Here is a 27,235-nt window from a genome sequence, read left to right as displayed (position 1 = left end):
AGCGGGAAACGCTTGCTTTATTAATTCTACGCATGCGTAAGACTACGCATGCGCAGGCGTTACTACAGGTTTATTAGCTACTGCCAATATGCTTCAGCCATTTTTTGACAAGGAAATAATAATTTTATCACCGCCAGAATCGTTTGAGAATCGTTTGTTTACGTAGTCAGCACTTACTGTATTCGGCTGAATGGACGTCAGTCATTGGTTGAAATTACAGAAATACGACAACTTTAACATGAAATAAGTTGCAATATAATAATTTTTCTTAAGAAGACTAAGAGAAAAAGATGTTTTATATGACACATTCTACCAGTGTCCCAAGTTTCAAAGTGTTTCGTTAAGAAAATACTGGCGCCCCCGTTTTGAACTAGATCCAGAAAAATATATTGAAAAGGGAGAGAAAAAAGAAAAGAAAGATAAAGTAAAGTAACAAAATTAAACTTTTAAACGTGCAAAACTCCCCAAATATTGAATCAAGCGATCGTCCAGCAAATTCAGAAAAACAGTTGGAATAATGAGATTATAGACGTATCACACATAACTAGAATACTTTAATGCATTAACCGCGTTAGAATTGGCAACTTATTTCCTAAAAATCCCGTACTTGTTACATAATATGGCATTTAATTAAGCAGTGCTTAATTGGTACTTATTTTATCGACCCCGAAAGGATGACGGGCTAAGTCGACCCCGGCTGCATTTGAACTCAGAACGAAAAGATGGACGAAATGCCGCTAAACATTTTGCACGGCGTGCTAACGATTCTTGCAGTTCGGTGTCTTACTAAGATGAAATATTGGTTTCAAATTTTGGTACAAGACTACAATTTCGGGGGTGGGGTTAAGTCGATTACATTGACCCCTGTTTCAATTGGATATTTATTTTATCGACTTCGGAAGGATGAAAGGCAAAGTCAACCTCGGCGGAATTCGAACTCCGTAAAGACGGACGAAATGCCGTTAAACAATTAGCCCAGCGGTCTAACGATTCTGCCAACTCACTGCCTGACCAAGGTGAAATATTAAACAGTCTTTTGGTGGGCTCTAACGTTGAGCGCATCAATTTAAATTCCAAGATTTCCAGTTGTGTGTGTATGTGTGTGTGTGTACACACAACAAGCTACTTTTAGTTTCTCTCTGCCAACTCTACTTAGGAGGCTTTTGGCCGGCCCGCGGCTAAAACTAATTTCTACTAAGTACGAACTGGGTAATGTAGGTAAAAGTGGCCTAGCTGCTGCACTAAGCATGGAGGTATTTGATACCATTACTTAAACTGCGCCAATAGCCACTGAAGTTACTTCTTTTGAATAATGATTTAATATCAAGATCAACGCTTATATCAACGAGTTCATCTTTTAAGCGAGACTTAAATTCCCTATTTCCAACTCATCAAATGTTACACTTCAGTCAGCTGCGCACATTATCTCCATACCCTTGAAACACACTTTAAAACCTTCTCTTAATTTTACAAAGTGTTTTATGTAAGTCTCCAGTTAACAGTCTGAAATATTTTCATCTTCCCCCTTCTAATTGCCGTGAATTTATAAAATATTCAAAATCTCTATATGCCTATGTAGATTTAAATAAGTTAAAATAAACTTCGAAACATATTAGGGTTGTTCAGGCTTGAATAATTGTAACATCTTTACTTTGTAGACAGTATTTTTACTTCATCAAACTTTGAATATTAGTTTGATAAACAGAATTGATGCTTCTTACACTTTTTCAACTTTTGCCACATAAGAATGGTTCTATTCTGGCAAGAAACTCTAAAGTTGAGTCATACAAGCTGATAGGCTTTTGTAAGCTATCACCTCTTGAGAACTATCTGATCCCTATGTGTAAAAGAAATTCAATAAAAGTTTCATAATTTTTTCGCATAATTTTGCAAACAGTTATGAAGTGAGATGTCCTTTAATTTTATTAATTGACTTGATACAAATTTCTAAGCAATCATACGCTTCACAGCTGAGTGTTCCAGCATACAAAATGGTATGTAATATTAGGAAAAGTACATAAATCGGAAACTTTTTCCTTGAGTGTGGCAACAGGCAATCATTGCCAAAAGAAATAACTCAAAATGGCCGGAGGTAGTCAAAATTATGATTTGGTAATTATGACACATCATGTGCAGGCTGAGATATTTTTAATTAAACAAGAATTTATATTGTATGATATTTTATGTACCTTTAATAGTCTATGTTGTTCAAATACATGCTACTGGCTGTTCTGAGTTATTTACCTTAGCTTATTTTTGTTTAATTTAAGCAAATTACCAAGACCATAAATGAGTTCTAGGATCTTTTTTAAAACGGGGGCCACATTTTTCATTAACGAAACACTTTGAAACTTGGATCACTGGTAGAATGTGTCATATAAAACATCTTTTTCTCTTAGTCTTCTTAAAAAAAAAAGAAATCCATAAATTATTCCATGTTAAAGTTGTCGTATTTCTGTAATTTCAACCAATCACTGACGTCCATTCAGCCGATATACATTATGTGCCGACTACATAAACAAACGATTCTGAAACAATTAACCCTAACCCTAACCCTAACTCTAACCCTAACCCTAACCCTAGGGTTAGGGTTAGGGTTAGGGTTAGGGTTAAAGCAAATTTAAAATGAAAAAAGCAAATAAAACGAAGAATCGTTTGTTTATGTAGTCGGCACTTAATGTATATCGGCTGAATGGACGTCAGTGATTGGTTGAAATTATCGAAATAAGACAATTTTTTACATGAAATAAATTCGAATACAAAAATATTTTTCTGTTCTATAACACAAAATAGATAAGTATACGAAGTTTGAAAGTCTTTCGGTACCAAAAGCACTACGTAAAACATTAATGAAAAATGTGGCCCCCGTTTTAAAAAAGATCCGAGTTCTACTCTTTTTGTACAAGTCTAAGATGTCGTTCTGATGAGGCCTATTGAGCCAGAAACACGTGACCAAGACTACTCTCTTTTAAGACTTCGTTTTCTTAATGTTATGTCAATTATGAAGAATTCTTGATCCTTGAGGTTATCGCCTCTTCTCATATGGAGCTGATCTTAATTGCTATTTGTTAATTACGACACATCCTCTGGAGGTGGAGATAATTTTAATAAATCGCGGATTTCTGTTGTATGGTATCTGATATACCTGTATTTGTCTAAACGCGTGTGCGCACATTTGTTCGAGTGTGCTTGCACCGATTTCTCTTTTTAAATCACCACCCGCAATTGCTACCTCTAAAATTACCCCCTTTTTCCTGTCTTCATGTCTGTACTCCCACGTACCAACACCAACGTACACAACTCACAACCACTACTACATGACATCCCACCAATTTAGTCTCCGTCCCCACCGACATCACCTCTGCAACTGCATACTTCTCCCTTTCCATGTAAAAACTAGTTGTTGACACCACACACGTACACAGATCCCATCACCACCCCCTAAAATGGCTGTACTTCCCTCTCCTCTCCACCACTAGACGTCACTACCACCAACATAACCATCAACCATACAGCACTCATCACCCATCATCACCCTACCGTCTGACACACCTCCACAACTTGCCGCCACTTCAAACGTCATTCCCCTCCCAGCAATATCACCGTTACGAACCTTATCCCGCCACCATCATCTACATTACCACTTACATAATTAGCTTCACCACTACCCCCTCTACATTCCCTTCACATTACAAATATAGTAACCATCAACGCCGCAACCACCACCACTTTCGAAACTCTTTTCATATGGCACCCATAACTAAAATCGACTGCAATAACAAGAAAAATGTTTTATGTTTAAGCTTTCTTTTCTTTTTGTTTGTTTTCTTTACATATTTATATTTATTCTTTTAATCATCAATACGCCTGAATGGAATACTTGTTGATATCTCTTTGGAAACTATTGTCGATAGGTACCGTCTGAGAAGTTAAGGTTTATATACAACTAACATATACACACACACACGCACAAAAGGTATACACATACATATAGGCTGACTTACATACAGACACTTACACGCGCGCTCACATATATAGATACAGACAGAGATACGTACAAACACGCATACACATATTTATGCAGATCATTTTGTAGAAACTTTTCCCTCCCCTGCGCACCCCACTCTCTCATTCTCTCTCTCTCTCTCTATATATATATATTTATACATACATATATATATATATATTCACAAACACGCGCATACATACACACATACATACATACATACATACACTGAAGATTTATACGTAAGATAAAAAGGAAATACAAAACACAAGACGGAAAAACAAAGCAAACCTCACATGTTTACATCATATGTACACCTACTCACGTGTACACTGATATTTTCTTTTACCGAATTTGAATCAAAGGGAATAATATAAAATACTATTCTAAAGTGAAATAGCTTTATAAGATTAAAAAACAAAAACAAAAGGAAAACAATTTAATTCATTACAGAAAAAGAAAGAGAGTGAAAAATTCAGTAAAATTTTTCTCAAAATTTAAGTTTCATTGAGAGAAAAGAAAAAAAAAACTAACAACAATTAATTGAACAAAGTGTGACTATTTAACATTAGAAATAACATTATCTCTTCGACGTTATTTCTTGGCGCTGACCTCATCTTAAAATTAATCAAAGATGAGTAACAAAATTCAAGTTTTTGCAATACCGACGGGATTATTATTTTTAAGTTTATTTATCTTTGTCAAAACCCAGACGACCACAGCAGAAGATATTGTAACTAACAAAGAGCAACCATCGGTTCAGAATAACTCGGACATCGGATTTATCATGCGGATTACCGCCCAAGGATTCGATTACGGTATAGTCCATTTCTTTCTTTCTTTCTTTCTTTTACCTTTCTTTCTTTCTTTTACCTTTCTTTCTTTCTTTTACCTTTCTTTCTTTCTTTTTTTTTTTACTAAAGCAAACCTTTAGTTTTGTTTTTAAAAAGGGCGGTGTTTTAAACGCATCAAATGACTGAAAAAAAATTTTCATAAATTGACATTTGTCGCACAATGTTTGTTTCCAAAATAAAAACTGAAAATAAAATAGCTTAAATAAACATGTTTTAAACAAAGAAGCGATTACAAAAGTAGATTTTTTTCCCCTTAACTGAATCAACATTTGTTGAAAAGATAATTTGTCAAAGGTATTAAACGTTCCTCTTTAACAATCTTCTCTTTCTGCAAGAGCTAACCACCTTTAGATCTTGTAGGTAGAACTTAAGGTTTACTTTTAAAAAGAATGCTATTATATTTTATAGCAGCCACTGAACCTCTAATTCGATTTTAATTCTCTATCACAGATAGTTTTCACTTCATTTGTACGGAAGTAATGTCGAATACAAGCGGCTAGAATGGGGTTCCTCCGAACGGTCTCGATAGCTTGCATAACTCGGAGATCAGGGAGTCCATCCAAATTGAGACATTACTTTTCCGATGAGAGGTCACAGTTTTGGTGCTACAGATATGTGGTTACAATGCTGCAGGAAAGGATTGCAAGATAGATTCTTCAAGCTGAGCCAACTGGTAGGAGACCTAGGGGTAGATTAAGAGCGAAATGGTTGGATAGCATCCATAGCCTCAGTTGGACACATGGGAATCCAGCAAGAAAGTTTAATGACTGCTGTTTCTGACAAGACCTTATGGAAGAGGTGCTTGAGAACTCTACCCCTACAACTCCCCCAGGAATAGTGGGCAGCGAAAATTAATGGATGGAAAAAGTGCCATAAAAGACATAATTTCTAACTACCTCTTCACAAATGCCATACACTCTAATCATCCATTGCGAGATAATTACCGAGAAAAACCAGGTAATTCACGATTTAATACAACTACTGAAAGCAGTTAAAATAGTTTCTTTTGCCAATGGGCACAAGTTCCCAAAATTATTAGGAGGTATTAGCGATATACGCGAGATTAAATGATTTCAAACTGGAATCTTAAACTATTCTGCAAAGTCGATGACTCACTGGAGTGTTACATATTGAATTCATTTGACTAGGCTCAAACGCTTTTGTTTTATTTTGGTGGGTGGTGGTGTGATGATGGTGCAGGTATGAGAAATTGATAAATATATATTGCGTCTTTCCAAAGAACAATCAGCAGTGCTCGATAACTGAAACAATCATCGCAGAATCGGTTTGTTGTGAGTTTAAGTATTATTGTATGTTACCTTTGCCGCTGACCAACAATACCGTTTCGAGCCAGCAAGGAGCCTCTATATAATTCTAACCTGCGATTAAACAACAATAGATTTTCATAAAACTAAATGGAATTAACTTTGAAAGATAGGAAATTGGCAGTTGTAGCATTCACTCCTTTTCAGTGAAATGAAATGTTTGTAAATCAGACTCACATCGCCATTATCATATTTCCTGTTCGATCATCCTTGACTAAGATGAATATTAGTTGTTGTTAGTTATTATTTGAGTGTCAAACTTAGCAGTAATTTTAGCGAATCCAGACTGCATCCCAGTTTTGATCCACACTGAGAGGCTCTGAACCTCTCATTTTCCGTCTCTATGAAGATAACGGTTACAAAGTTCAAGAGGTTCGCTGTTTAATTTCGCTGTCAGGTTAATCGAAAAATTGCCCTTCCATGCACGACCACCCCATCCAAGAAGATAAGATAACTGTATGAAAGGGAAATTTCCCAGAGAGCTTTGGATCCTTTCAAGCTAGGTAAAATAAATCAAGGCATTGAGGAACACTACAATTTGAGTCTACTTTCATTATCAAATAGTTTCATAATTAAATACTTTCAGTTTTTAAATATAAATATTATGTAGTGACATATTTCCGTCGACCTTACAGCAATGAATATATTTGAAACGAAATTAGGAAATAATCGATACGGAGAATCAATCTATAAATATATAATATTTAAACGTTAAAGATTAAATTAACAAATCAATACAACTAAAAAGTCACGCTGGATACTACTCGGAAATATGAAATAAAATTTTGTCAAATGCATCAACAGATATTCAGCTAAAAGGTCAAAAAGCAGTATAGAATAAATGCCTATCTTGAGTTTTATTTTGCATTTCTACGAATTTGGTATTGTATATTCTCTTATAACAAGATCAACAAAGGTGGGAGTATGTGTGACTATTTGATGATAAAACGCTTTTTGGTTTTTGAAAGCACTCGAAGTGAAACATACATGCATAATTATTGCGGCTTTTTTTCAACAAATTTTATTCAACAAAAACAATAACAACATGTAACAAAAACATCTTTAAATGATTATTCCGGAGCATATTCACCATCTACTTCAATTGACTGCTTCCTATTTGCTTGGCAGACGGTCAGACCATCATTTAAAGATCTTTTGGTTAAATATTGTTATTGTTTTTGTTGAGTAAAAATTGTTGGAAAAAACCGCAATAATTATGCACCAACCCAATATTTTTGAAGAAAAGTATTTGTTTGTTAACCATTCTTACTAACGAATTTTACTTCTCTATTTCCGGCATGCCTTATTTACAAGGTCTTTCTGTCTTCGCTTGCTCGCAGAAACTTTATTTAAGAGATTCGTTCTTCTAACCATCCGTTTCACTAGTTTCATTTATTTTTCTAAGAAATCTTTTACTCTTACTACTGAACAATCTTGTACAGTAGTAATAGTATTTCACTGTTTTTTTAATGCAAAAACAAAACAAAACAAAAGAAAAAACAAAATCTTATTTGTTATAGGTTTCTAGAACCACGCTACTTAGCAAGGTATGAAAACAGGCTATGGTTAAAAATAGCTGAAAATAGAGAAGTGAACACGTCTGTAATAAAGATATCAGACATTACTATCAAATGGCAAATTTATCGGAGGAAATTAACTACTTAGTCTATAAAATATGAATGAAGAGAGAGAGAAGATACCGGAAAGGGGAAAAGCGACAGTGATATGGAGGTAAAATATGAATTGCTTGTATTCCACATAAGATAGCCAAGCTTTGGAAGAAATGGCTGAGACAGAAGCAATAAAATATAATTTTCAGTAATTGATTGCAATGTTTGCAGCTGTCCTCTATATAACAATTACGAAAACAAAAAGTCCAATTTTGGTCGCTAGATCAGTTCATGGCAATCGACTTCATCCCTGAAGCATTATGTGACCAGTGTTGTACTTCCTTTTGGTCATCAAAGTTTCCTCTATTGTATCAGGTCCACTTAATCGGGAAAAAATGAACTACTAAATGATGTCTATATACGTCACGTTAAATCAGAGTACTGTTAAATAACACTCTTTTCAGATACAATTGTGATTATTGAAGTTGTTGATTACTTCCAAGTCGACCACGATCAAGAAGACTTGTGATCAGAAGCGTTCTATCTATTTTTCCGTCTCTTTGTTTATCGATATCCGTTCCATTTCACTTTTTAAAAATACTTGAGTGTAGTTTAAGGTACAGCTGTCTGCTATCTCTAGCAAATTGAACAACAACGCAGAGGCTCCTCCCTTGGCTGGCTTGTCATTGTTGAAGTTGTAACCACTGGTAGCTGATGTCTTGATTGATAGACGTGACCCATGGCAGGGGCAAAATGTAAGAAACACTTAAAACAGTAAAAACAATTAGTAGCCGTTAAGTGCCTTTTTGACAGTTTTTGATCAAAAGCAGATAGGTCACCATGTACTTCGTCTGCCTTTGGAAACTATAGACATTTATTTTCTTTCTTCACTCTCTCCTCTTCATTTCCTTTTCATTTCCTCCCTTGTCTGTGCTCTGTTATACTAGTACATAGCATACGATCGATGACTATGTTGAGAATGACTGGTCTTATTGTGGTCACCTTACTCGAAAAATATCAACTGAAATAGCACAATTTTCGATCATTCACTCATTCGAACTTGCAATGACTTTAGCATGGACGTTGAGATACACACACACGCACGTACGCACTGGCAAGAAACGGTTATTGAGATAGACAAATCACAGAACAGTAAGTCAGCATTATTGATCTGCGCATGCTACGACCTTCAATTACCAGTGTCAGTAAAGCAAGAAACCACTCAGCTATTATTAATTCTTTCATCGAAAAAGACGGCAAGGCACATTGCTTTCTCTATCCTATGATGATAAAGAGTTTAAGGTAATTTAATTTTGAGCGGCATTACAAAACTTATTCTGCAGATTTTGATTGCTACCAAGGAAGTTGGAATTGTTAAAGTCGACGCGCACAAAGCAAACGAATTTCTTCAAACATGTGATTTTAAAGACGTAGCAATGGCATCATAGAAGATTGGCTACTTCTAGCTTGCTACATGAAGTCGTATTCAGATGACGAAATCATGAAACACGCTATTATCGTATTCACTGAATGATACAGCAAACTCGACGAGTTGAACTCATATCTAATGACCTACATGACTAGCTTCTCAGTAAGTCGAGGGATTTTGTTTGCTTTTTACGGCACAAAAGACATTACCGATACAGAACAATTATTGTGTTCCTTAAGGGATTCATGCCAGATTTCCATATTTACGAAGAATTTCTCACGTTGCGTTTTATTCATGGCTCAGCAAAGGGACAGATATATTCCTTGAATTTAATGCAAGCCTCAACGAGCACATTTGACTCCGTCAAGGCTGTTTTCAGTAGTAGATGATGGAGGTCCTTCTATGCTGGGACAGAAACAAAGTCGTCAAGGTCTCATTACCAGGTAGTGACGAGAGGACAACCCTACTCCTGTGATAGGGCACCACTGCATTAGACACTTGGAAAATATCACTGCTAAGTCAAGAGCTGCAATATCAATGGTAAACTGGATTCGTGTAAAAGCCCTGAACCATTGTAATTTCTAGTAATTTCTGGCACATATTGATGCTGACTATGGGGACGTTCTCATACTGTTGTTTGATAGTTAAGCTGTAGCACATTCCTCAATAGGATCTACAAACTTCTAGAAATCAAAGTTGCAAGGAAGATAATCTTCCATCAGCTAAGCAACAAAAAAATGGATAGCTGATTTGGCTTTCATGGTTGATATTACCGCATGACTTTCGACTTTGAACAGTGCCCTACAAGGTAAGGACAAACTCTACCGTGAATTGCATAGCACAGTATCTGCCTTCATTGAAAAGCTTAACCATTGGAAGATGCAAACTGCAGGTGTCATTATGACCCATTTCTCCTCAGTTTCTGAGCACAAGGGCAACGGATTATACAATACATACAACAAGATCATCAGCGACCTGATTGACGAATTTGGACGCTGTTTTGATGAACTCAAGGATTCCTTACTCTTGATGAAAATATTTTCAGCACCTATGGAGGCAGATGCGGCTGCTGCTCCTGATGAATTTCAAATGGAGCTCCTGAACTTGTAGTCGGAAGTCAGCTTTGGATTTCGTCTTCAGGAGTCGATGAAATAAAGCATCAATCGAGTATTGAATTAATTTAATCGACTAACCCCTCTTTCCAGCAAACCTCTTGTGCCTGTGTCAGAAATCATTATTAAAGTTACTAATTCATGACGGTGAGCTGGCAGACTCGTTAGCATGTCGAGCAAAATGCTTAGCAGCATTTCGTCCGTCTTTACGTTTTGAGTTCAGATTCCGCCAAGACCAATTTTTCCAAGACCAAATTTTGCTTTTATCCTTCTGGGCTCGATAAACTGAAGTATCAGTCAGTCAATACTGTAAAGCATCCCCGATGCAAATGGGATTGTTATACGAAACTAATAAAAAAAAAACCCAAAGTATTCGATAAAGAAAGATAATCGGTGGGATTTTCGTTGTCCAATGGAGCTGCATGTAGAACTTGATCAAGGATACAACGAATATTGTGAAGCAGCTCAACTAAGAACTGAACCGCCTTGGAGTTTCGACTCACCAGGAGCTTACCCTCCAATAATTTTTTGTCCAGTGGTTCTCAACGACCCTTTTTTAGTGGGCCACGTAAGCAATATAATACATTAGGGATCTACAGTAGTATTTTAAGAGTTCGTGAAAAATTTTGATTTCAATGTATTTTTTGCAAGAAACAGTCAGGTTTCTTTCTCTAACGTTTTACATTGTTCAACTTGCACAAATTAATATGAGTAAAGCAAAATAGGAATTTTGACAGAAGTATCTATAAAACTAATTTTTAAACATCGAATGGCCATGGAAGTCCACCTGAATAAAATAGTAATTAAAGGGATCCATAGATTAATTAAAATTAAAAAATGGTTGAGAACCACTGTGATTTAGTCGATCTTTGACTATAATGCACAATTTTCTCAAACTTTAACTGGTATCAATTTACATGGCAACCGCGGAAAATTATATTTTTTACGCTGTGACGCGGCCATCTTGTTTGCCACAAAGTATATTTTAAGATGCTTTTGCTATGTTATTCAAGATGAAGATGATGTGATTGTATTAGATTATTTAGGAATTTTGTTAAGATGGAATATAAATTTGGATGATGTAACTGATAACATACCAGTTCCACTTAAATAAAAGTAATTTTCACACGACTTGGGTGACCTTCTATCTGTAATTTATTACCTGTCTCTTTTGCTCGTTCTTCCGTGATCTGGTTTTCAACATTTCTGACACCCACTCGTCGTTTTATTGCATCTATTTACTATCATAACATCCTTACCGTACACAAGTGGATTGAGCAAGGAATTTTTTTCATGTTTTTACACAATTGTATATAATAACCCAGTTACCAGTAAGACAATTGTGTATATGTACTGAGCCTATCAATACACTGTGTATATAAGCTTGGTAGTATAAATAGGTCTGGTTTGTAAAGAGGCGCTCGTTATTTTTCACAGATTAGTGTGGTTTACCGAAAAGGGATCATAAAGAATGAAATAGTCAAGTTAATTACAAATTTATAAATATGCTCAAACTGCGGAAAATATCGCTCGCAATGAAGTTCATGATGTAAAAGCTGCTATAAGAAAAGGTTGCTTTTTTTTCTGTAAGAAACATTAATTATTCAAACTGTTGTTTAAGGATATATTTTTCAATGAAAATTACTAAAGAATACAAAGTGGACAAAACGGAATAGCTGCAGATTGATGTATTGTTCATGAAGGATGTTTGTTGTTATTTAGTTGTTGTTATTGATGGTTATTATAACTGGTTGTAATTGATGGAACAGTCTAGATACACATACAAATTGGAAATAGACGAAACAAATTATTTCCACAGAAAGTACGTAAGAGTCGGTGGACGGATCACAGGATATTTTGAGGTATAGTTCGAAGAGGCGTAAAGATATGTTACCTCGAAGGGGTACCAGATTGAGTTGTGATAAAAGTAATGCTGCAAAACATACTTTGATTTATGTTGATTAAAATATTTTTTCTTTTTCTTAGTGGTGCAATTTGTAATTTATTAATAATGATGCATTCTTATGGAATAATCTAGTAATTTTACCAACACGCAGTAAATTCACAAATATCGATATCTAATACTTTCCTGTGTATGAGTAAGCGCACAACTATTTTATTTTTTTGTCCATAAATTTTGTTAAATTAATTTTTTTCCCTTATTCACATTGATATTTTTATTGTAAATTTACAATATTCATAAAATTACTAGCTATATCAAAGAGAAAATGGAAAAAGAAAAAATGATTCGATGGAGGAAAATTAAGTAGTATTCTTGCTATCCGTTGCTGTGTTATATTGAACACGACCGACCACTAGAAAGAACAGACAGACCGTTGAATATTAGGAAATAGTGAATCAATAATATACTCGAACAATGGCGTTCATATGATGACATAGAACTATTAACCACTTGCATTTAATCACTACATTGAGAACCATAGTAAAAATTTCATCAATCCTGCTAACCGTCTGACATTGAGTTCTTTTAATTACATGCCAAGAAAGAATTGAAGCAGATGAAGAACTTTTCGATATTTATTGGAAAGAATTTCTGTAGAGATGGCGCTGTGACACGAGTTCGTGATGGTCGAGCAACTGAAAAGATCATGATTGTTACTCGTGAATAATATATTCTGTAATTGTTTATTTATTTCATGGACTTGCTGATTTATAATATAAAATATTTGATTTACTGTAAATTACGGTGGTCCAGCCTTAGTAAAATATTTCTTCAATTTATTACTATTTCTATAACAATAAAAATTTCATTTGTTTGAATTTTTATAAGTTAGGAAATTATTTATTATGGATACCATTTATTTGTGAAAATGAGAGGAAAGTTAAAATTTACAGGTATAATTTGTCCTATTTTATCTCAAGAAAAAGAAGACAGAAATAAATTAAATACCCTTCTATTTGAACCCCTAAGAAATATCAATTGAATAATGTCTATTTTTCATCTCGCGATGAAATCTATGCAGTCGCTCGATCTTCTAGAAACTGCCGCTAAATCTCCCTGTAAGCACATACTCCCATTTTAAACAATAAAAAACAAACAAAGAAATAACAACAAAAAATTTCACCTGTAACAATAAAAATTCTGTTCCAATTTTTTGATACAATCATGCTTCTAGTCTTAAACAACAATACTAACAAATAACATTAAAACAAAACAAGAAAACAAACAAACAAACATGGAAAAAGAACGAACTCCAAAAATCTGCGGAACCGCCAAACAAACTAAGTCAAAGATGGTATACTTTTTCCTATCTATGACACCTTTTTTTAAACTGGTAAAGTCAATGCAATTGATATTAGATTTCTGTAAGTCCAAGATTTGAAGAAAAAACACGTTAGAAAAATTTTGTTCTTTTGGGTTGTAGTTATGGAAAGAAAGCAGTGGTGTAGTGGGATGTGCAGACTGCTCAGTGGGGCTGCTAAATACACGCGAGTTTGCTATAATCGGTGAGTTACGTTCAAAGAAGGCGGCCAATTTGGCTATTGCACAGGGCGGTGGAAACCTACGCTCCGCCATTAAAAGAAAGGACTAAGTGAAGTGTTTAGTACAGAGGAAGTGAGGCTTACCAAGGCGATCCAGTAGAAATGATAGAACAAACAAATATTCAGTACATCAGTAGTCTAATGGTCGTGGTCAGCTTCCAAATCAGTTGAGTAGTTAATAATAGATCGTCCGGGTTTTTTAAATGTCAAAAACAGCCATGTCAAAAACAGCCACATTACAGAAAAACAGCGCGATGAAGGACGTATTAGAGTTGAACATAGATTTTTGCAAAGAGGTTTGTAAGGATACGATTGATAGTTCTTTTTGATAAACTCAGACGTTTATAGAAAATATATATTATTCTGAACTGAACCATATCTATTGCGAAGCACGGTAGCATGGACTAATTGAAACTTGACGGGACTGAATATAACTAAGAACAACTAAAACTTTTAAGTTTCTAATTTTTCTTTCTTCGGATTAATTAAAACTAATTTTCCAATACTTTGCAATGCTATAAGGCGAAACCTATTTCGTGAAAACTGAAAATGGACATAATGTAATAATAAGTCAAGAATACGTGCTGAGTTTGGTACGTTTGTTTACTGAAATCGTTCAGTAGAATCTTCTTGGTTCAAGAAAATGCTACGGAAGCAAAATAATCAGAAGGTGCTTAGTAGAACTGTTTCTTTGAAAGAATAAGTACACCTGTCACTTGCAAACAGATATGACTTGGTCGGCTGTATTATGTTTTAATTAGTTGTTTTATGTGTTTATATAGTCGCGAACAGACATAGGCACCCAGTCGGCCCTTCCACTGGAGAAAGTGGAAGCTGCATCAGCACTCGAAGGTACTAATTGCAGCTGAATAGAATGAAGTAACGTGAAATGATGTACCTCGCTCAAAGACACAACGCACCACCCCCGTCAAAGAGTTTTTAAATGCAGTATTACTTCTAGACATCAATATCTTCGCACCATTCTACTATGTTAAGAAAGAATTCCAACTAAAATTGAGAAATTATATATATTTCTCTAATTTCTTTTATTCGGGAATTCTATTTGTTACACGCCAGTGCCAAGCCTCAGATTGAGTAAACAGCTGCTGAGATTTGGGTATCTATAAGTTTACTTGACAGCGAGCAAGTATTGTGTAAAACGAGTGACTGTTGTTAATCATGCAGACCTATGCGCTCCTGCTGCGACCATCTCTTGTTTATGTAGGAGTACGTTGTAAAACGTGTCCTTCCTGATTTTTAAGATGGCAGGGTGTGATTTGATGTAATTTGACTGCTATTTCTAGCAACTTGAGCGATCGTACGGAGGATCCTTTGTTAGCTATTGCTTATAGACATCGAAGAGCTCTCGATTTCCCCGCAAACGGAATAAGTGTTAATAACAGATTCGGAAGTTCCATCGTTTATGCAGAATCGGAACAACCTGCTTTCCAACAGATACTGTTCAGAGAAGAATGGGTAAACTGGCTTGCTCATGATAAACTACATGAACACAAAACCTACAATGATATCTTCTGCATAGAATTGTTGGCGTCACTTCTATTTTCTTCAAATTCGCTGGGAACAGTGTGACAGCTACATGCACCACAGGATAATTATGTACCTCAAATAACACTAGCACACTCGACATATCGGTATTTTTTGTTGTACACTATATTCATTTCAAATTCAGTAAAAAAAAAATCCTTCACTTTTCAGTCATGACTATATTCCCAACCTCACAAAGAAGCAAAATTAAACTTGTCTACAAAAGACAGAATAAAGCGATAAAACCTATTGGAGATGCCATTAAAGGAAAATGCAATGTCACTCGGTAGTGAACTGCGAATAATCAAAGGACATTTGCACGTACACTGTAAGCAGTTGCAATGCAAAAAAGATTGAAATAAACTTGAAGCACAAACAACCGGTGTGGCTTTCAGCCAAGAAGTATATCTAACGCTGCAATGTAAACCTTACTCGAATGCCAATCTTTTCGAAATCTTAACATAAATTGTATCGCAATGTGGCCAAGTGACCCTCAAAGCATCGCAAATTAAAAGAAAGACTAAGCGTAGAGGCACGGCCTAGTGATTAGGGTGTTGCACTCACGATTGCGAGCTCGTGGTTTCAATTCTTAGACCGGGTGGTGCGTTGTGTTCTTGAGCGAAACACTTCATGTCACGTTGCTCTGTGATCACTTCGACACATATGTATGTCATTATTCAGTTTATTTCAAAATTTCTTGCCAATAGAGAAAGGACCGATTTCTAACTTTGGCTCCTTCATTGGAATTTCAACATCCAACAACAGGATATGCATGTATGTATGTATGTATGTATGTATGTATGTATGTATGTATGTATGTATGTATGTATGTATGCATGGGCAGATTTGTATCATGCATATAGTTGAATATCTAGACATGCTCCTGATATCCTGTTGCTTATTTTGATTATATATATATATATATATATATATATATATTGCAGTTATACTGCTGACCATTTCCCCCTGCAGTTATACTGTTGACCATTTCCCCCTGAATTTCACGCACATATGTTGCGTAGCCAGTGTACAAGACATTTGCTTGAGACAAACGCTTGGACTGATAGTATTCAATGGCCAAATCCAGCGATACGTAAGTTATGTAAATTACGATTCTATCAGATATCTAAAATTCCAAATCATCTAAGCATTTTTAAGTTTACGTGCACTAATAGTTTAGTGCAAACTTGTATTTTGAAACTATTTGGGAAATATTTACTCAACATTTTGCACACGAAGACCGTATTATGTACTGATATAGCAACCCCTAATATGATATATAACCTGTTTTTATGATTTACATTGGAAGAATGTAAGCATCAATGAATGTTCTAAAAGTAACTTCTTCGTGCTGACTACAATTATGGGAATCCAAGAACACTTTATGAAAGTTTACAAACAGGGCGGTCATATAACACTAAAAATACAAGAAAGTTCTCACACTTGTGTGAAGTAATTTTTGAAGATCACTGAATATCAAATTTGTCTTTATATGTATGAATGAATGTATGTATGTATGTATGTATGTATGTATGTATGTATGTATGTATGTATGTGCATACATACATACATACATACATAGATACATACATACATACATACATACATACATACATACTTACATGCATACATACATATGTCTGAAGGTCACTTTGTATGTGTCTGAATACATGTATGTTAGCACACATGTCTACATGTTCATATATATGTTTAAAATACGTGTTCTCAGAAAAAGAATATATCGGATACGTACACACAAACGTACGAAAAACAGAAGAGATTATATAACCAAACAGTAACTAATCTCATTCTTCATTGTGTTTTGGGCTCAGTCTTGGCGTTGACATATTTTAAAGCATGAGAAAAAAGATCATCTATGTAGTAAACAAAAGATTCAGCTTAATTCATCCACTAGGGTCACGAATAAACAAAGAAGAAAGCTTTATTCCCAATTAAATTACACTACCTAATCTTTTAATAATACAGAGGTGAAGGATGAAAAATGAAATCTTATCAACCACCATAAAATACAGTCCACAGCATGACTTATCAATCTCCTAACATCAGATCATAATTACATTATTTTACATTCACGTTCTATATCAATTTAAACTGGTATTTCTATTTTATTTTGGGTTCTTCCAAAGTTGCTGTTTTTGTTGTTACGATTTAACTCCAGGTCAACCCTGTTAAGGCAGAGCTATAATCAAATACACCCCAGATATCATCATCACATCACGTAGGACTACATTAATGTGTTTTTAATTAGTTAAGTCAGATTTAAGGCAGAGAGCTGGCAGAATCGTTAGCACGCCGAGCAAAATGCTTAGCGGCATTTCGTCGGTCTTTACGCCCTGAATTCAAATTCCACCGAGGTCAACTTTACCTTTCATACTTTCGGGGTCGATAAAATAAATACCGGTTGAGCACTAGGGTTGATGTAATCGACTTATTTCTTCCCCACGAACTTGCTGGCCTTGTGCCAAAATTTGAAACCGTTCTTAAGTCAGATTTAAGGCGGCGAACTTGCAGAATCATTAGCATGCGGGACAAAACAGCGGCATTTCTTTCGGTTTTACATTTGAGTTCAAATTCCACCGAGATCGACTTTACCTTTTGAAGTCGATAAAATATGTACCACTCGAGCAGTGGGGTAATGTAATTAAATAGCACCTCCTACCCAAATTTCAGCCTTGAGCCAATAGTAGAAAAGATTATTTAAAGTAAATTTGGCTGTTGTTTTCTAATAGCTTGAACAAGGGCCGTATGTTAGGCACTATGCAAACTCAGTGATCACCTAGGGCATTAAAATCTTGTGGGTGGGGACTGTACCCATTCTGAACAACTTAAAAGGTTCTTAAGAAGGTTAAGAGAAGAAGTTGTTTTATATGACACATTCTACCAGTGTCCCAAGTTTGAAAGTGTTTCGTTAAGAAAACAAGTGTTGCCCGTCAAACCAAAAAGATCCACTTAAAATTTCTTAAACCAACTAAAAACTAAATCTCAGTAAAAAAAGAGAGTTGGAGAAGTTACCCTGGAACAGAGGAGGATGGAGGACAGTGTTGGGGTGGAGTGAGAGAGAAATGAGAGAATTGTTTAGCCTTATCACGTGTCAAATAAGTTGGTGCGAAACATTTAAAATTTTACCGGATTTAGATTTAATTAGTGACCAAACTATAGATTTCTTGTGCATAAATTAATTTTAATTTTTCTACTGCATTGTTTAGCTGTTGTAAAGAAGATTTCTGAAAAAAAGAAAAAAAGCTGTTGAAGAAGGTGCACAATGTGGGGCTAAATGAAGAGGGCACTTTTGTAGGACTGTATGAAAGGCAGAATAGAGCGTACGTTGTATGGCTGGGAGAAGGGAGCGCATGTTGTATGGCTAGTAGTAGAGGGTGGACAATGTATGGCTGGTAAAAGAAGGCACACATAGCAGAGCTGGAAGCAGTAGTACGTTGTACAACTGGGAGAAGGAGACGCCGCACATTGTAGGGTTCATTCTGCAAAGTAAAGTTAAACAATAACAACAAAGATGTATAATACTCGTTCTCTTTGGAATAAATGGCATTTAAAGAATGAAACAAAAAGGAATATCAGCATAGTATGTCTACTGTTTGTTTTTACTTAGGGGATACAGATGCCACATGTAAAAGATGAGAATAACAGAAATAAATGGAACTGAACTTGAAAATAGTAGGGAATCGTTTGATAAAAGTAGATGTGCAAGGCTCTAGAGAATTCCTGTGATAGTGAGGTTTAAAATCTATATTTCAAGACATAAATATTTTATTCTTTCGGTCATTGACCTTCCATAGGTACCTTTTTCAAAGTTGTTCTTTACTCGATTATATCGACTCCAATATTTTATCTGGTATTATTTGTTGGAATTATTTCGTATTATGTACATACATATTTAACTAGTGAATATGAATAACAGACTCACTAATTACAATGAAAATTAAAATTACTCAAATGGGCGGCGGTGGTGATTATGTAATATCAAAGAAACACCAATGCTGACTATCGCCCATTACACCCAATAAATATTACTACTGTCTGTCGCGAGGTGTGTTTCTTCTCTGGTAGCTGTCTTGGGTTGCTGGCTGCGTATAGATGCTGAACAACAATCACAAACAATTAAACAGAAACTTTATTAATTGCACATAGTATTTTCCGTGTTGGCTTTTGAACACTAGCGTAGCTAGAGTGTATGTCACCCGGAGTGGCCCTTCCATTTGCCGCCTCCGGACCCCACAAAAACACATTGCCTACAGCAGTCCCAAAAGTGCCGCCCGGGGTGGACCACCCCTACCGCCTCCCACTAGCTACGCTAGTACATTTGAATGAAGAATACAAACAATTTATATACACTGGGTGAGACAAACCCTTTGGTCTATGAAAAAATAGTTGGTACGTATAGCTCTGTAACTACGCTGTCACGACTGGAGAAATATCACGCTGATGACAAATCTTTTCCTTCTCTCTGCTCGGTTGGAGAACAGAAAGACGAGTATAGAGTTGTTAAAACAACTGTTTGACATGCTGTGTCTGCAAACGGCTGGAGAAAGTTATTACCATTGCTAACACTACCACTCTACCTTCACCAATAACAGCAAATATACCAATACCATAATTACCACCACCACCACTACTATCATCCACTAACATCATCACCATCAATATTACAATCTCACCATGACCATTATCTACACCAGTATCACCATTACCACCACCATCACCACCACTAACTCCGCCACCCCACAAACTCCAAATGCTTAGTTTTCTTTATTAGCGTGCGTGTTAAACTTAAAAGAAATATTTCTTCCCAACGGATTAAACCTGTTTACTCTTGTTGTGTGGTAATCTGGAAAGTATAAGAAAACAGCGTATGTAAAGTCTAACAGTAAGATCACAAACAACTAGTGTCTGCGTGACATTTACACTACCTGAGGTGAAATATAATCTAAAGAAAACAAGTAAAAGGAAATATGTTAGACAGAAAACTCAAAAGAGCTTAGAAACTGATGTGAACGACCAGGAAAATATTAAATAAACGAAGTGAGGTAGATTAAATTTATTTCAAGAAAAACATAGAGGTAGATTAAATTTATTTCAAGAAAATATAAATTTAGGCGCTTTTGCAAGAGCAAAGAGAGCGAGAATAAATGTTGGCACTATGGTAGAATAGTGGTTTTTGATATTGGCACAAAGCCATAAAGTTATAGTGAAAAGGATATAGTCGATTGAATTGCACTCAGTGCATGTCTGATACGAATTTAGCAAGCTCTGATGGTGTTCTGTGACATAACAGTATGTAGCATTTGCACAAAGTTACAAATTTAAGAATGGGCACGTTTGATTCAGTCGGCTCCATTGATTGATTAGTAATCAGTTCATTGACCACCACCCTGGATGAAAAGTAGGTTTAAGAGTTTGTGAGGGTCACTAAGCTGTAGGTATTGTTAAACCCTTGTTATACAGTGCAGTTTCTTTTTGTTATAGTGCATAACAGAGTAATATACTGTATGCATGTATGTATGTCTGTCATTACTCAGTTTTATTTCAAGATTTCTTACCAATAGAGAAAGAGCCGGTTTCTAACCTAGATCCAAGGCTCCTTCATTAGAATTTCAACAGCAGCAAGGTATTTTTGTATGTATGTATGTATGTATGTATGTATATGTGCAGATTTGTATGTTTTGTTTTATGTATGTCTTCTCATGCATATACTTGCATATCTAGGCATGCTCATATATAATACAATTGATGCTCTCCGACGTCTAACTCCGTTACAAATGGTAACCGCTAACTCTAACATATACGCATTACAAATGGTGACCCCCCACCGACTCTAACATTTATCGTTATAAATGGTCGCCCTGACTTAAAAAGAATTCGCTGACCCGACTAAAAGGGATTACTACCTTCTGATGCTACATTAGTCGCTACATTTTGCTGACTCCGGCGCTAAAAAGAATTACTGCCTTTCTGATATTACATGTTCCATTACATCATCACATACATTTGGTAACCCGAGCTGAAGAAATACAGCCTTCTTTTCAATAACTTTTGCTTCGCTTCAACGGTCGTCATACCAGAGGAAAAGAATGCACCCTTATCAACTTGATGTCCAGTCTCAAACTAACTACGTGCTGTCCACTGACAATCAGATTCTGCAGTTAAATTCTACCTGGCTACTACTCAAGTGCCACAAATGTACTTCACTTTCATCAAATCACAACTCTCGTTCGACTTGTTGCAGAACGCGCGACAGAAAGCACTATACTGCGATGCCTCTCACTACAATGCAACCCTGCCGATATACCAAGAATTCGCTGACCATGGAAGCCCATAAACGCAGCATTTCGACAGAAACTAACTGGATGAATATATGGAAGCCCGCACATGCAACCTTTTCGGCACATACACTTTTCGTCTCGTCCCGACGTACAGACATTGCATTATCCACGAATTTTTGTGCTTATATAAGACTCTCATATAAACTCTCAACAACTCCTTTTTCTTTGCATGTACATTTTTTTTCTCACTTTTCAGCAGTAGACTTTTAAGAAATGATACTATTTCCAGCTAAGTTTGCCATTCTTGTTTACTCATTTTATGCTGTTTGCTCCTTTTCCTGCACCACACAACGTTCATATATATATAATGATAATAATATTAGGGATAAAAATCCAAATTTACAGGTAAAAATTCTGTTAAATTCAATTTATCAAAAATTAAAATTAAATTAAGTTTCACAGTATAAATATATAAATATATAATTTAGAGAAAAGAACCAAAGTTCATGAACTCATCCATGAAAATCTACAGTCACATATAGAAAAAATTAATAAGTAAATACACAATAAATAAGTATAATAAAATACAAAGTAAAAATCATAAAATAATAATAATAAAACGACTACACGTGTTTCATAACCAAGTTTTCAAATAGAAAATAAAATATAATCAAATAGATTAAATCTATCGAAAAGCAATTCTATTCAAAAATATAGCTAATCTTCAGGTCAAAATACAACAACAATAATAATAAAATGAATGTATATATCAACCACAATAAATAACAAATGAATGTATATAAAAATACTTATTATATCAAGATAGAAAAATGTTAAACAATATTATTATAAAGAAATGTAATACTAATCTTATCGAAAATTATAAACGTGACATTATTAACTTTATGTTTATTAGAATATAAACTAACAGAAATATTAAATGCAAATCTTATCTTAACGAATCTTTCGTTTAAAATACAATTTAAACGAAGTTTTAAAATTATAAACGTAATATAAATAACTTTGATTTTAATATAAATTATAATATTGTTTAACATTTTTCTATCTTGATATAATAAGTATTTTTATATACATTCATTTGTTATTTATTGTTCATTTGTTATTCATTTGTTATTTATTGTCACCCATTATCTTGAAATTTCAGAAGTCTCTAACTGTAGGTTTATCCTCCATGTCAACTGCTTTCATAAGCTGCTTGAAAGTTCTCAGATAACAAACATTGAGGTTAGCTATCGCTCCTCAATCCATTAGCTGGAGTAAAGGTGTTATTCTTGGCGATAGATTATGCTCTCACATTATCAGAAAGATTAATTAAATTGATGAGTTACCATTGTTGACCCTCTGTACCTTTTCATTAAGAGACGGCGTTTCGTTCAGCCAACTCGGTTCTCAGTAACTAATTTCTTTATTTGCCAATACATGGCTAACACAGAGGGGACAGCACAAGGACAAAACAAAAACATTTAGGGATTGGGGTTATATATTAGTTAGTCGGTGGTAAAAATCGAGTATAATGAAATCGAAAGGATGATCAAAGAATTTTAAATGAATTAAAAATTAAATGATAATATATAGTTTTCCCGGGTTTGTGTTCAACCCGCCGGTTTTTTTCCCTTTTTTCCACTTTATGAATAATTTTTTTTTTTTGTTTTTCTTCCTTTTCCCTTTTTTTCTGTTCAGACCGGCTACACTAGTGCGGCTTCATTCACTCTCAACGACATTTGTCCATCTTTTCTCAAACGTTCTTTGAGGCAGGTACCTCTTTTCTAGATTGATCTTCCTGGACAGGTGGTAGTTAGAAAAAACTAACCAACCCGTGTCCGGAGATGAAGTTGCCTGTCTCAATTCCTCTTCCACGCATCACCAATACTGTCTCTTTCAATACGGCTACTACACAGAAAAAATGACGCCTCCTTTTCCTTGTTAAAGGAGAGAGGTGGCACAATCTTGATGATAGACTCAGTCGATAACCGTACTCTTTCTGTTTCCGACACCAGTTGTTTGACATAGGTTATCAATCACCCCCTCCAGTTCCTCACATTGTACGAAGGCGTGCGTAACAGTTTCACTGACACGCCTTCACCTCGGGCATGTGGGTGCAGTACCAGCACCATGCCTTGACAACCTCTCTCGAACTGGCAAGGCTGATTAGTAGCACAACCAGGCCCGAATGTTCGGGCCGAGGTTGACAAGCTGTTCCCCATCGAAGCTCAGTCTCCCTCAGGACGTCGTCGGACATGTGCTCTACAACCCGCTATAAAAATCCACAGTGGTAGCCCCGCTGCTGGTATTGCTCGCTCAGGAGAACAGAGCGAGTGCATGTCTGCACTCCCTCTACCATTCACTCATTTTCGGTCTCCGCATGATGCATGTGCCTACGTCCCGCAGGGACGTCAATTGTGGCAGGAAGAACTTGACATGCGGTGACCACACCCATAGCGTCCTCCTAGACCAAGTCTGGGTTATGGCCGTCACCTTGCTTGTGACCTCGCTCCAGTTTTTCTCCATTTGGAGGTCCGGTCCAAACCAGACCCCGAGCAGTTTAACCGGGCCCTCCGTCCAACGTCCCACGACGCTGTTGAGGGGCATCGACTTGCCCCTCCAGGTACCGAGTTGCAAGCCAACTGATTTTTCCTGGTTAACTTTTGCTCCTGCCACCGTTTCGTATCTTTCCATGTCGTCTTCTACACGCGGTAGCTGCCCTTCATCAGACACGATGATGGTGACATCATCCGCATATGCCGGTCGCTCCTCTACCATAACATAGTTCACGCGGGTCTCCTTCCGTGGTCTCCAACCTCCGCAGCAGTGGTTCAAGAGCCAATACATACAGAAGCGGGGACAGGGGGCAGCCCTGGCGAACTGAACGCTCGATCGCGAACTTCTTCGAGAGGAAACCGTTCACCCGGACGACTGAGTCGATGTCGCTATACATAGCATTGATCCATCCACAGAAAGTCGGGCCCAGTCCAACCTCCCGGAGGACCGCCGCCTTGGCTTACGGAGTTCTTGTATTTATAACTATACAAAACTAGCTAGAAAAATAGGTATATTGTAAAGGACAATAGATATTCTTTGGGGGTCGACTGTTATCTCAATTCAACTCTCCACCGCATACAAGAGGTTAGAAGAGTCAAGTGTCAAAGACATAAATCGGCTTAGCGAGGCCATGTGTTCATTGTAACTAATGTCAACCATTGTTTTTCTGTGAGAAAAATGCTATTGCCATGTTAAGGGAAATTGGAAGATTCAAATTCGAATCTACTCTATGCCTAAATGAAGTCACTACGTGCTCTAGTGTGTAGCTTTTTCTAGCTACAATTATTTTCTCTCTGTGAAATTTAGAAATAAATCATTTCTAATTTTTTTCAGCTTTTCGGGATAATTAGTAGCAACCTCTGTATTAGTACTGGCAGCTTTATCAATCAATTTTGTATTTTGAAAATTCAAGTGCTTGTTAAACCTTTCAAACCAGCCTTTACTACTATCAGCTGCATTTCTTCTGAAAATCGCCATACAAACTTTTTATTTTTGTTTTTAAATTACTATCATGCTTATCGACACAATGTGTCGAGTCTGATCCTCGATCTATACGCTCAAAAACCATCCCATTTTTAAACATCACATTAGATCTATGACAAAATAAGTTCCGAGCAGTTAACGGAGTAGCTCCTTGAGCCCTTGATTTAATTTTCTCTGTATTGTTAGGAATTATTCTCACTGGACACTTCAAGTTTAAATGTTTTGGCAATGTGGCTGACTTTTTACTCTCGCATGAAGTCGTTTTAAAGCATCAAGTTCGATATCTTATGTATGACTTTTACGGTTACTTTTCGCACGACTATTCCACTTGATAGCTTCTTACAGACATCTTGAATTGTAGGTAAATCCACCAGTAGCGGCAATCAACAATTAACCACAATAGTTATGTAGTAAAAAACCTGTTTTGTGAGAGCAAAATTTTTTGTCTTATTCTTATAAATGTAAGAATGAAATGAGAAAATGAAAAGGTGAGGAGCGTGATAGTTGGAAGTTCTGTATGATTACAGTCAATTGAAGGATTTTCCGGTTCATAGACATTTCACACTTCTGAATTGCGTCATAAAAACTTTACAATCTAGTCACCCCCGTTATGCTGACATACAACGTATGTAGCTACAGACATTGCTATAACGCTGATACTATTATTTCTGTTATTATTGTTCAAAGTTTGGTGGGTTGGTAGTGGCGGTACCGATGATTGTATTGGTTTTCGTTTGGTGATAGTAGGGTATGTTGGCGGTGGCAGTGGTCATATTGTTCTTGTTAATTGCATTGTTATTGTTTAGGATACTTATTGTAAACTAAGAAAATATACAGAAACATTTGCACCCTAACCCCCCACACAAATATGCATATATGTATATATTTTTATTTATGTATGTATCTTGATTATAGTTTTGTGTGTGTATCTTGATTATATTTTTAACTAAGTTGCTTTTTGACTAAGAAGAAAGTATAGATTTTAATTTTTTTAAATCTATCTGAATTTCAGTAAGAGCAAAATTACAGGCTGCATCCCGCAATGCGAAGGATTCCCTATTCTCTCTCTACATACACACGCATATTTCAGTCAGTTGTCTTACGAATAATTTGAATAATGTGAATGTGTTCATAATAAACTTATATCTTCAATTTCCTTCCATAGTGTGTCAGTGAATTGTCTTAACGTGTAAATTGTGTGTTAATATGAAATTAATAGCTCTGATTTCGTTCCATAGTTAAATATTACATACGTAAAAAGTAGTAGCGCAATATTAAAAATTAGATAGTTTAAATTATTAAAAATTCGTGACATCAGAAAAAGAACAATTTAGAAGATGGATTTTTGAAAGTTGCTTGTAAATTTGAGAGAAAAAACAGCAAACTGAAAGGGGGAGAGTTTACGAAAAATATAAACACAATTGTGTGATAGACTACCACTGCAATAGTAGAAAACCCTTTAACCAAATAACCTCGATTAAGGTGCAAAGTGGACAAAATTCCATTGGTTAAAGCTTTTTCTGACAACAGATTTTTCAATGTATTTTTTATTAAAGATTTTTTTGAACAGAGTCGATTCTAACAGACACAAAGCTAGAAATTTGGTGAAGGGAACTAGTCGATAAATCGATTCAAGTACTTGGTTAGAGTCCGGTAAGATGAAAGGCAAAGTTGACCTCGGTGGGAATTGAACCGAGAAAGTAAGAATCCAGTAGGAATAGCTCATGCATTTTGTCCGATGCGCTAACGATTTGGTAAATGAAAGCAATATTTATCTATTAACGAAAGCATTAGTTACTTTTATTTTCTATAATGAAGACGATTACTGAAAGTTCGTAGTATTGCACTCTTCCACTTTCTCAGAATCTTTTCAGGATCTTGTCTGACAAGAACCTGTTTTCATTCCAAACTACTAAAATTAAACAATAAATGAAATGTTTAGTTTTTTTTAAAATGATTTTCGTTTAGAAAATGTTTATACTAATTTTCGTGTAATTGCATGGGTACT

The 27,235-nt window shown here is 35.7% G+C and overlaps 1 protein-coding gene across 1 annotated transcript in view; it reads left to right on the top strand.

Moving 5' to 3' along the window:
- Positions 1–3,712: 3,712 nt before the first annotated feature.
- The window catches only part of LOC106878585 (bactericidal permeability-increasing protein), a 68,027-nt gene continuing 44,504 nt past the window's right edge, over positions 3,713–27,235 (top strand). The window contains exon 1 of the mRNA XM_014927838.2: positions 3,713–4,824. Within this exon, the coding sequence (XP_014783324.1) occupies positions 4,641–4,824 (184 nt within the window). The 5' untranslated portion in view covers positions 3,713–4,640. The remainder of the gene's footprint in view (positions 4,825–27,235) is intronic.

The sequence above is a fragment of the Octopus bimaculoides genome, chromosome 4 (assembly GCF_001194135.2).
Source record: "Octopus bimaculoides isolate UCB-OBI-ISO-001 chromosome 4, ASM119413v2, whole genome shotgun sequence".
Lineage (NCBI taxonomy): Eukaryota > Metazoa > Mollusca > Cephalopoda > Octopoda > Octopodidae > Octopus > Octopus bimaculoides.
Note: the sequence above shows the minus strand (reverse complement) of the source record. Positions and strands in the feature narration are given on the sequence as shown.